Source organism: Haliotis rufescens, unplaced genomic scaffold (genome assembly GCF_023055435.1).
Source record: "Haliotis rufescens isolate VD_foot unplaced genomic scaffold, xgHalRufe1.0.p SCAF_22, whole genome shotgun sequence".
Classification (NCBI taxonomy): Eukaryota; Metazoa; Mollusca; class Gastropoda; order Lepetellida; family Haliotidae; genus Haliotis; species Haliotis rufescens.
Window position 1 is genome coordinate 1485069 of NW_025963913.1, and position 13170 is coordinate 1498238.

General features: G+C 41.7%; 1 protein-coding gene across 1 annotated transcript; it reads left to right on the forward strand.

Moving 5' to 3' along the window:
* Positions 1-1174: 1174 nt before the first annotated feature.
* Positions 1175-7415, forward strand: LOC124116617 (C-type lectin lectoxin-Lio3-like). Its single transcript, XM_046478019.2, has 3 exons — positions 1175-1918; positions 3694-3891; positions 5797-7415. The coding sequence occupies exons 1-3, from the start codon at positions 1636-1638 to the stop codon at positions 6003-6005; spliced, it is 690 nt and encodes a 229-aa protein (XP_046333975.2). The 5' UTR covers positions 1175-1635; the 3' UTR covers positions 6006-7415.
* The last annotated feature ends 5755 nt before the right edge of the window (positions 7416-13170 follow it).

Sequence of the window (13170 nt, forward strand, 5' to 3'; positions counted from 1 at the left end):
CACCACATTATTGAGCACTTTAATCGTATAATATTTTTCTAAACATATGATGAAACAATGAGAGGGTGGTGCAGCATTAGCGGTATTTATAATTGGGTATTTTGTATCCTGACCATATCAAGCTCTAATTTCAATAAAGGTACTGCTTGTTAAAACAAATTTGTTTCGGTAATCAATAACCCGCACAGAGAAGGTGGAATTAATGTGTATCCGATGGACGTTAGAGGTTGGGGGGTTATAGTAATAATTGATGCAGGTTTGGCATCTTCAGGATCTTAAAATTATTCTGTTAGATCAAGACATGTTAGTTTAATGTGGAAGGGAAGCACCAAGTGACGCAGGTCGGGTATCACATTGGCAGGTATTGTGCTGACAAAATAAGACTCAAAATCAGAATCGAACCAATGTTCACAAGTTCCTTGGACACCTTAAGGACCCACTCTGAACTCTTACATTACATGGGTAGTGCTTGGAACGGCGTTACACATTATCTGACATATGACCAATGATAATAAAAGAAAATATCGACGACATTGATGCGGACAACTGCAGACAACTATCTGCAAAGCATCAGGGTATAATCAAACTGAATAACTCATTTGCAAATTTTGCCACGAACAACAAGAAAAAGATTCTTAAAACACTTATAAAACAAGATTGGATATAACCAAAGACCCTGGAGTACCATTCAACGTGTCGACAGCTTCTGTAATGTACATGATATATACGTTCTTCCTGCCATTGTTCAGCTACCGCCTCTGTGGTCGTATGGATAGAGCGTCTGTGGAAGGTCGATGATACGATCCCCGGCGGCGTACATACACTTTGTTTTGTGTGTGCAATAATTTTGAACGCGACGTTGAAACCCCTTTTCACCTAACCTCAGAACCTTCTCATTGGGGTCAGTGTACAGTACAGTGTTTGACTGCACACAGTTAAATGTTGGGAGTGTATAAGTGTGGTCAAGTACCTGGCATCTGTGAAGACCGGGGTTTTGAATTGTATGCCTGTCGTAAGAGGCGACTCACAGGATCGATTCGTCAGACTCCCTGACTTCGTTGATGCATGTCATCGTATCCCAACTGTGTAGACCGATGTTCATGAAGCCAATCACTGGAATGTCTAGACTCGATTATTTACATACCGCCGTCATATAGCTGGAATGGAGCTGGGCGTGACGTCAAACAACAAACATACAAACAAATAAATCTTCAACGTGTCAATAAGCATTCAAATGATGTAAAACATTTGTTTATTTCATCGATTTGTCTACTGGCAGTGTAATTGCGGCGTTCAACGGCAAACAAACAAATGTCATGTACATGGATGTCTGGACGGGGTCAGCAAGAGCAGAGCAATGCATCATGGGAAACACACATCTTCAGCTCAGTAATAAGGCTTCCTCTTAAGGAAGACAAACTGCACGCCATGGGGAGCTGAAATCAATGTCGTTGACGAGTTGCCTCAGGGTGTAATGGATTAATAGCATTTCAACAAGCATTGACTATTGGCTTCCAGAAATCTGAGACAATATGTACCCTTGATGTTGAATGATAAAACTCATATCATTTAAAAATCAGTAAGAATCCGTTTGTTCATCAGATCGCATCGGGGGATTCACTCTGCAAGTTTAACATGGCTAGTGTTCAGATGATGTTTGATCTTGTCCTGATTAATACCCTCCCTACCAATTACATGGCGGTTGTGAAGGTGGACAGTGTACTTGACTGTGCCCATGAATGTATACGTGAGTCTACGTGTGAGGCCATGGCGTTCAGCACCCTTTATACGGCGTGTTATTTGTACCAGGGAAGCATTCAGGCGGATCCCTCGGCAACTTCTAATATGGACTTCTTGATATACAACTTTAAAAGAGGCCCGGAGTGCAATGGAGTTTTTGCAGGAATTCCAAAACCCCGTAAGTTAAAATAATTATTATTGATGCTCTCAGATTTTTGGGTCGGTCTGTAATCCCAGTGAAGAGATTTCCTCTTTATTTTGTCTCAAAGTACGGTAGAGGGTTTTTCTAATTAGATTCAATTATATCTGAACATATTATAATTTCTTGTATATACATAAACTAGTTGTTTCACGCTATTTGTTTTATTAACATAAAACGTCAACGCCAGTGAATAAACGGATTCCATTGGTCGTAAAAGGTACAATAGCGGTGACAATTATATGAATGTTTCACTGAATATCATTCATGACAACAGAAGAGTGGGGGGGTAGGTGAACCTTTAATTTCCTGACGACTCCAGTCTTAATTCAAAATTGTACGAAACTCAAACGTCAATTCCCTCCATCCTTTCCTGATTTAAAAAATCTCGAAAAACCTCGTTTGTCGTCAGGGTGGATTTCATAAAAAAGAGTTTCGGAATGGAACATTTTTCTGAGATCCCGAACCGAAACCGAATGTAGGATCGCGACGATTTTTGTGGTCGGTTGGTGAAAATAATACCTTAGGCTATCTAACCGGACAAGGCGTAAGTGTTGACGTTATCGACCATCAAAGTGTTATTTCTATCGTACAACAAAACGTGAATACTTCAAGCCAAAGCCCACAAAGTGTGGAAACTGTTATCCAAAAGTCATATAATAAACAGTCGTAAACAACCTAAAATATTCACGTAACTTTTAACGTCTTCTAAATTCTGTAATCCGTGGATAACCAACCGTCCCGTGATTAACTAATTATTTGGGAACTTTAGTATTTCCTTGTTCAGTCAAAGTGACAGAAACTTTAGTCGATTAAGACTAATTGAATTAATCGACTAGTTTTGTAGTCTAAGTGACTCGGGGCGGTCGGGTAGCCTAGTGGTTAAAGTGTTCGCTCGTCACGCCGAAGACCCGGGTTCGATTCCCGACATGGGTACAATGTGTGAAGCCCATTTCTGGTGTCCGCCGCCGTGATATTGCTGGAATATTGCTAAAAGCGGCGTACAACCAAACTCACTCTAAGTGACTCATTCTAGGGATAAGCTCTCGGTGTTTATTTCCCCTGTGTTTACTGAGCCGAGGTTATTCACTCATTACAGTTTTGAGTTAATTTGCTCAGGTGTTAATTGTTCGCAGTCGACTTAATCGGCAGTCGACGCACCGAGACTATATCTTGTCAAAGTGTTCTTTTAGTTACCTTCCTTTTTATAACTGTAATACAGTTGTTTGACTAAAACTTGGTTGTTGACTTGCGCTGATTGAATTAATTTGTAATCTGAGTGAGCGCAGATTGGATATATTTTTAATTGTCAACCAGTCGTGCAATTAGTAGTTATTTAATAAACCTGTGACCACGTTTTCTTTATCACTTTGGACCCGTGAAGATCCGGGGTAGAATAGGACTTCAGCAACCCCTGCTTGCCGTAAAAGGCGACTATAGTTGTCGTAAGAGGCGACTAACGGGATTGGGCGGTCAGGCTCGCTGACATGGTTGATGCATGTCATCGATCCCAATTGCGTGGATCGATGCTAATGACATTAATCACTGGATTGTCTGGTCCAGATTATTTACAGACCGCCGTCATATAGATGGAATATTGCTGAGTGCGGCGTTAAACAACAAACCAACCAACTTACAACCATGTTCCCTTGGTATTGTTATGTGTCATCATTGTTCTGCGAATAATCTTCAAGTCAGATACCATTGTAAAGAATGTAAAGGTTATCCTGCATAATCTGTTTTTTCTCTTCCAGTGTACCCGGTCTGTCCTATTGGTAATGGCTACAACTATAAACCTAAAATGAACGTTTGTTACAAATACCACACCAATAAAGTAACGCACCAAGTGGCCAAGAGCACATGTATCAGCGAAGGAGGTTCCGACCTTCTCAAGGTTGACACAAACAAGAAACAGAATTTCTTCAAAGACATCGTGCCATCAGGCTCATACGGTGAATATGTCTTTGGCTTACCTGCCATTTCAAGCACGTTTCCACTGCCACATGAAGAGGTAAACACAAATACAAACATAATTGTGAAGAACACTGAAGGGTCCTGAATACTCTTAAATAGACCCGCCCCCTGAAGATCCAGGTCAGAATAGGTCTTCAGCAAGTCATGCTTGCCGTAACACTAACAGGCGACTATGCTTGTCGTAAGAGGCAACTAACGGGATCGGGTGATCAGGCTCCTGACTTGGTTGATGTATGTCATCGTATTCCAATTGAGAAGATTGAAGCTCATGATGTCAATCACTGGCTTGTCTGGTCCAGACTCGATTATTTACAGACTGCAGTTATACAGCTGGAATATTGCTGAGGGCGGCGTTAAACAACAAACAAACGACTCTTGAGTGTTAGACGCACATAACACAAAACGTCTCTCCTTTTCATTTCATTGCATATATATCTAATGTGTTTCTTTAACTAGGCTGAATGTGGACCCATAGGAATCCTGAAAATTTATATTTTCTTTCATTGCAAATTCGAATTTTGCCTTGCAATTCAAAATCTTTTGGGTAAATAAAAGATCTTGTTTCGAAAACTAAATATATATAGTTGAAGATGCTTGTTACATGTACGTTGATAATGGTTTCATGTATATGTTTGTTTGTTTGGATATTTATTGTTTAACGCCGCACTCAGCAATATTTCAGCTATATGACGGCGGTCTGTAAATAATCGAGTCTGGACCAGACAATGCAGTGATCGAAATCGATCCACGCAATTGGGACACGATAACATGCATGACCCCAAGTCAGCGAGCCTGACCACCAGATCCCGTTAGTCGTCTCTTACGTCAAGCATAGTCACCTTTTTACGGCAAGCGGCATATAAACAAGTTTGCATTGGGCAGGTATATATTGACATAGTGGTGGTGGCTGTTGTGTTGGAGTCTCGGAGCATCCAGCCGAACCCTTGCTAGGCCAAGGGTGAGCTCTCCTGCCTTTATCGGCAGGTATATTGTAGCATATATAGCTAATTTCGGGTGGTCGTCTCACTCACCCGGCACCCTTAGATATGTTTAGGTTTGCCGACAATTTGGTTCACTCATCAAATTAAAAAGACCAACCGAATGTAGTTTCTACACTAGTTTTCAACGCAAAGCAGTTTGAAATAATTCTGTCAGTTTTCGGAGTCTCTGGCCCAAGGCGTATATAGCCATGGTCACCTGGCATGGAATAAATATACATAAAAGTAATTAATGACAAGTGTCATGATTGCACAGCACGTTCAGGTTGGTTGACAGAAAATGTACAATACAATTGTGATGAGGATTAACAGTGGAGATTGTCATCTTATAAATAATTAGGTGATTCGGGACATACATGTCCCAGCGACATGGTAATTAGCGTTTGGAATCTTTTCAATCAGACACTCATGCAAAATCAATGAAAGTGTTTCAGTTACAATATATATATATGTATTCCTGCTTAAGTTTGTAACAATATTAATGTCAGGTGTAAAACTATATTTATGAAGAATGTCGAATTTCGGAAAGTCATTTTGTATTGTTTAGAAAACGTATTTTGTTCATACATAAAATAACATCTTGCTATTTTGACATACTATTATATTTAAAGATATTCATTCATAAAAACCCATTATGACCTGAATTCTCTATGGATGACAACTTTATTGTTCTTTGTAATTTGTTGGTCTTGATGTTGTTCTGGGCGATACAGTTGAACTGATTGACGTCTCTTACTTACTCCATCTTGATATCGGATCAAGTCTTTGATAGGCATTTAGAAGTTTGAAGATATGCAACTTTTTATGGATAACAACTTCTTTATTCTCTGTAAGAACATTGTTTTGGTGGATGGGGATTTTCTTATCACTTCTACTATGTTACAGCGTACATCCAAGGAGATCGGATTGGCAACACGGGGCAATGGGTGTACTGGGAGGAGACAACGGCGGTCGTGATGACAAACACTAATTGGGCAAGCGGTCAGCCAAACGGGGCCTCAAACGGTCAAGACTGCATAGCCATAGATACTACTGGTCAGCATGACGCCAGGTGTGACTACATTAACTACTTCTTCTGTGAAAAATACATGTAACCAATCATTTAATACTCTGGTTGGGGAGGCTTGGGGTTTGAAAAAAAATGTTGCAGGAAAAAATGGGGAGAAAAAATTAATCTTCAGGTTTTAGAAAACCCCACATAATTATGAAAACGTAATAATTGTCTGTCCATATGTTGTCAAAACGTGTTATTACGCATGGGTCCCCAGGCTCGTACACATGATGGTTGTAAAAGACGAGTGTCTTCGTTCCCCAAATGGCGTGAACGTTGCTCACAATATCGACCAGCACACAGCTGGTATATTGCTCAGTGCGGTATTAAACAACAAAATCAGTTATTATGTACGATATATTTGACACTTATTGTTAATATGTCGTCATTGGACTTTAGCGGGACGCTATGTCTGTCCCACAACTGCTGTTGTGCCAGACAAAGGAGATTTATTTAACTGTTGTATTTACAATGTTGATTGGCGCAATTGCATCTGCTATCGAATATTCAACCGACAGGATATTATATTAGCAAGAGCTTATAAAAGAATGTTTAAAAATATTCAGTTACCTGGCATCGAATATCAATAATACCATTGCAAATTTACTTAATAAACAACTACACTAAATCCGATTAATAAGTTCGCAGGCTCAATTTCTTTCACGTTCATTCCGAAATGTTTTCTGTACACATGCGTTTGTGTTTTGCAGTCAACGATAACACAGAACCCATACAAGTGTAAAAATGACGTAAAAGAGATGAAATTTCGTCTCATGTCCTGATGTCATCAGGTACAAACAGCAATATTCTAAATTTTAAATAATGCCTTGTTTGTTGTTTGTTTCATCTTTTGGATACTTTGTGTAAATATACTCATTTTCGCGGGTCGCTGAATATTACTTTTATCTCAGATCAATAATGTTGACTGTGGTACTCACAGTCCGTGTGTGCATGTTCTCTATATGAAATAACACGATGACATAGAAGCTTATTGTTTCGCTGGAAAGTATGCTTCAAGTAACCGCAAACAAGCCGTTTCTATGTGTTTTGATGAAGCTGAAATGTTTACCAACATGTCAGATTTAGAAGTAGTTTCTTATGTGATCAATATGAATCTCACACACCGTCACGTATGACAGAAAACCTTTGCAATCAAGATGAAGTCAGAACATCAATATCACAACAAAGGGAAATATATCTATAATAATTGAAGTGTCCACATCCACCTACCGAGCTGGAGCGTAAACTGTTAAAACAGCCCGTATACAAATGTGTTGTTAAAGTATGTCCAATATTGTTTGTTATATATTTTGTAATATGCCTGCATTTGCTTCCTAATGATTTCTAATGAGGACTTGTGCATACAATTAGAACACAATGCAAATGAAGGTGTACATAATTTTTTAAAGATGACACAATCCTTATAGGTTGTTACAAGATGTTATGAATGTTTCTTCTCGGTGTTAATAAATAGTTCAATCAATATGCTTTGTAATTCTACTGTCTTTAGTATAGTTCAATTTCTTTTGTGCACGCCAACTATGTTATTTACTGTACTTTAAGTAGGAAAAGAACCAATAAAAGTACATTATCGAGATATAAAGAGACCGTCCAATGGGCATAACTATGGAATCCCAGAAGGGACATTGTTGCTGTGTAACGCATTGGTTAATTCTGACTTGTTAATTTGTTGCTTGTGTTTGTGATGGCGTCATCCTTCCGATGTTCGTGGGGGAGCATCCAGGTATGGCTGATTGATTATAGGTTTGTCAGTTCTATACCCGTGCTCTTTTATTCACCAAATACAAGAGATAAACGTCTAAGACGTCTTCTTCCACATCAAGATCTGCTTAGTGGAAATAAAATCAAGGTAGCCCAACTGGCTAACTTAATTGTCTATACGGTGAGCTATCATATTTTGCTATTCAGCAGTCAAATATATAAGGTCCAAACGGGAATTTCCAGCCAAAATGGTAATTAACTTGTGTTTAAATGGCTGATTTCAGGGATGTACACCTGGTACAATCACTATTTGAAAGTGATTAAACGCATGCTGGTGATACAGTGGGGATCGTACAGTATGATCAGTTGGGCTCTTTCGTGAAACGAATCGTTATTAATTTTACAGTATGGATATGAGACAAAGGTAAAGCCATGGACACATTCTTGTAACATATATAGGTAACACTCAGCACCAAACCAGGACAGAAGGTATGGTCATATGACTGTTTTCATCATTGCAAAACAAATGGGAGTATGTGGCCTGAGTATGTCAGGTCAAGCAACAGACTCCGGTATATTGCATTTTAATTTTCTAGATCAGTATCATGTTCTGTGCTTGTTAACGTGGCATTCGACATGTCAACATGGCTGTGTTGCATTTAATGTTTATTTATCCGGGAAAACAATGTTTATAACCTGAACGAATGCACAAAATTTATTCACCTTGGGCAGGCAGTCTGGCTCGGAGACCTGGACCACGAATATCAGATAATCTCCGCAGTCCTCGACTTCTCGAATCATGACGCTGTTGAATACCTTTGTCACAAATGAGGTAGCCTTATGATATGATCCTGGGCAGCTGTCGTACCACGGTGTGCGTTATCGTGACGAGATCTGACGTCCTCATGTTGTCCTGGCCCTGCAAGCACAAAATGCCATTTATCAACATGAAAATGCTCGCCCCGACCAATCACTAGGTTGCACTGATTTCCTGAACATAAACGTACTGCGTGGAAGTCAAGGCAACCGCATCTCAACCCATCTTCGGGGTGTGCTAAACACACATTTACGTCAACGTCAATCAGGGCCACATAATCTGTTACTGGTTTCTTTTTACTCCATGACACCCGAGAAGATCCGGGTAGAATAGGTCTTCAGCAACCCATGCTTGCAGTAAAAGGCGACAACGCTTGTCGTAAGAGGCGACTAAGGGGATCGGGTGGTCAGGCTCGCTGACTTGGTTGATGCATGTCATCGTATCCCAATTACGTGGATCGATGTTCATGTTTTCAATCACTGGATTATCTTGTCCAGACTAGATTAATTCAAGACCGCCGCCATAAAGCTGGAATATAGCTGAGTACGGCGTTAAACAACAAACAAACAACTTCAGAAAGAATGGGCTGCCATACCACAAGGTGTCATCCGCAGTCTTCTTGGTTACATGGTCTTGTCGCGCAGTGACCAAGGCTAATGGTGGACACACACGGCTTTACGACTGCCGTGGTTTTGATAGTGACTTCCACTGTCCATGCTCAGACCTTTCCGTTAAACGTTCGAGGGATCTTAAAAAATATCGAACACATTGATGCGGACAACTGCAGACAACTATCTACAGAGCATCAAGGTAAAATGAAAGTGATAAATAACTCATTTGCAATGGAGTTTAACATCGCGTTCAAGATTATTGCACTTATATAGCGACGTGCATGCACGTGTGTGTATGTGTGTGTGGCTGGTCGTACTAGTCCGGACTGATGCCGATTTATAGTGCTAGCCCACTGAGATACCATGTCGTAGTTTAACATGAATACCCCACAATACCCCCACAATACCCCACAGTATACTGACTCCGAGCCGCCCAGTCCTTGTTTTAGTCCCTTAATGCCGAGCGCCAGACAGGGTAACAACAAGTACCATTTTTTGACGTCTTTTGGTATGACGCGGCCGGGTATCGAACCTCGAACCTTCCGCTCTCCGGGCGGACGCTATACCACTAGACCACGGAGGCGGTCTCATCTTCACAGAGGTGAGGTGAGGTGAAATTGGGTTTAACGTCGCGTCCAAGATTATTGCACTTATAAAGCGACGTGCATGTAAATGTATGTGTTTGTGTGGCTGCTTGTACTAGTCCGGACTGATGCCGATTTATAGTGCTAGCTCACTGAGATACCATGCCGCAGTTTAACATGAATACCCAACTCAGACACAGTATACTGACTCCGAGCCGACCAGTCCTTGTTTTAGCCACTTAATGCCGAGCGCCAGACAGGGTAACAACAAGTACCATCTTTTAATGTCTTTTTGTATGACGCGGCCGGGGATAGAACCCCGGACCTTCCGCTCTCCGGGCGGACGCTCTACCACTAGACCACGGAGGCGGTCTCTTCACAGAGAGTATTGTGGAGAGGGATAAGTGTTGCAGTGACAGAAGGAAGGAATCTGTATGAGTTATTTTAATTAGCAGATGTATTTCCTATACACAGAAGATGAAATATCATCGATACGCGAGAGACGTAGTTTTATTTCATTTTCCGTCTCAAGAAAAAGTAGTACAGCCGTACCACAGAGGGGGACACCACAAATGACCTTCACGCTGTTTACACTGGTGTACGACGTCGCCGCCAGTGGCTGTAACGACGAGACCATCTCTTCCACTCTACTTTGCATTAAGTTTTAGTAACCATGTACATAAACAAAATGTCACACAGTGATCCCTAATAATGGTGGTATAAAAAATAGATGTAATATTTCAATGTATTGTTCGTCATGGACAGGATTTCGCGGAGACTATATTTACAGCTGGCATTGAGTTTGAAACCCTGATTAACCCCGATAAGGATGGTTGGTTCGACATCACAATACCCATGTTCGTCGGTTTTACCAGAATGATATCCGCCAGTGAACTCCGTCAATATTATGTCGTGCCCTAGCTTAAAGTACTTTGCAGGTACAGCACTTTTTCTTCATCTTTGAAAAAGTAAAATTATCAATTCAAGCCTTTGTTGTTAATGTGCGAAAAAGATATTGATGGATATACAAAGTGCATATCTGAAATCGAAACTAAACAAGTGTGATTTCGATTTTTTACGAAAAATATAAAAAGTAAGGTTTGTTACAGCGCCAGGAAGTCTTCGTATTGATCCTCTGATCTGAAACAATAAAACAAAGACATGGTTATCAATGTCGGTATGGATAAACTTGGATAATGAGTCAAGTTTGTTTTTACTGATTTTTCAACTGTGTGTTTGCAATCAGTTGGTGTATGTATGAGAGCTAACTGTATTACAGACATGTAACAGTCGGTGCGGCTAAGGATGAGTTTTATATGTCTGTATGTTGGTTCAAACCCGAACCTTGTGCAAGCACACTACCAACTAGACCGCAACACCCATGTCAACGTTGTCCCCCACAACTACGCCACGCATGAACACACAACCTCATCCAACAACCCTTCGGTGGCCATCAGATAAAGCCTCAACACCATCACACCAACAAAATCTTACCATCACGCTCAGTAAACCACACCATCGCAGCCAATAGACCACACCATCACGTCAACTAGGCCTCACCATCACACCCACTAGGCCACACCATCACACCCCCTAGGCCACACCATCACCCCCACAAGGCCACACGATCACACCCACTAGGCCACACCATCAAACCCACTAGGCCAAACCATCACACCCACTAGGCCTCACCATCACACCCACTAGGCCACACCATCACACCCACTATGCCACACAATCACACCAACTAGGCCACACAATCACGTCCACTAGGCCACACCATCACGTCCAATAGACCACACCATCACACCCACTACGCCACACCATCACCCCCACTAGGCCACGCCATCACACCCACTAGGCGACATCATTACCCCCACTAGGCCACACCATCACCCCCACTAGGCCACACCATCACCCCCACTAGGCCCCACCATTACCCCCACAAGGCCACACCATCACTACCACTAGGCCACACCATCACCCCCACAAGGCCACACCATCACCCCCACTAGGCCACACCATCACACCCACAAGGCCACACCATCACACCCACTAGGCCACACCATCACACCCACAAGGCCACACCATCACACCCACAAGGCCACACCATCACCCCCACTAGGTCACGCCATCACCCCCCAAGGCCACACCATCACACCCACTAGGCCACACCATCACAACCACTAGGCGACAACATCATCCCCACAAGGCCACACCATCACCCCCACTAGGTCACGCCATCACCCCCACTAGGCCACGCCATCAAAGTCACAAGGCCACACCATCACACCCACTAGGCCACACCATCACACCCACTAGGCCTCACCATCACACCCACTAGGCCAAACCATCATACCCACTAGGCCACACCATCACACCCCCTAGGCCTCACCATCACACCCACTAGGCCACACCATCACACCCACTAGGCCACACCATCACTCCCACTAGGCCACACCATCACACCCACTAGGCCTCACCATCACCCCCACTAGGCCACACCATCACACCCACTAGGCCACACCTTCACAGTCACAAGGCGACACCATCACCCCCACAAGGCGACACCATCACACCCACAAGGCCACACCAAGTGTTCGAGCCTGGCCTGTCTTTGTCACATGTCCTCATATATCATTTTAATTGGTTAAGAACAATATCAGGCCATGAACTCATTTTATGTCTTGATTGGAAAACGACCAGAACCTACTTACCGATTAAAGATCTCTATTGATTAAATGACGACATCACAGACAATATCCTGTAAATGTCATCACTCTATTGATTTCCTGCCTGTTTGGGACAACTGGGCCCGCGTGTTGAAGCTATGAACACCAAGTTAAAGGATGACTTTGCTATACTTTTCTGAGGTTTGGGGTATGCATTTTTACCTTATATTTCAAGCGGATTTCTTGTCAGTCTGTACTTAAAACTATTAAGGCAGTTGATCATTGGACTAACTCTTCTAATAATTTCGTTGAATTGTGTTTTCCATGAACAATCACTCTGAGGTGTAATTCCTAAATATTGATGACTTCTGTATTTCCTTAATCAGAGTACCCTCCAAATATATGTTTGATCTTACATCGGAATCGACTTTTAACTGAAAGTTAAAGTTTTGGTCTTAATGGGGTTGAATCGTACTTGCCATCTAGGGGCCCAGTTTGAAATTTTTGCTACATTGTTATTGATACAATTTGCTGCAGAGATTTGATCTTCAATGGTGACATGTATTCGACAATGTCGTTTCTATAAACAATAAAAAGTAGTGGTCCAAGGACCGACCCTGGAGGAACTCCAGCTTGAATAAAATTCTGAGCTATTACCATTAATGACTGTTTTTTTGACTATATTTTCTAAATAACTTTCAAACTATTTAAGAAGATCTCCCTTGATGTCATAAACATTGAGTTTATGGATGACAACACTTTATGCCATACTCTATCAAAAGCTTTGCTTACATCGCAAAAC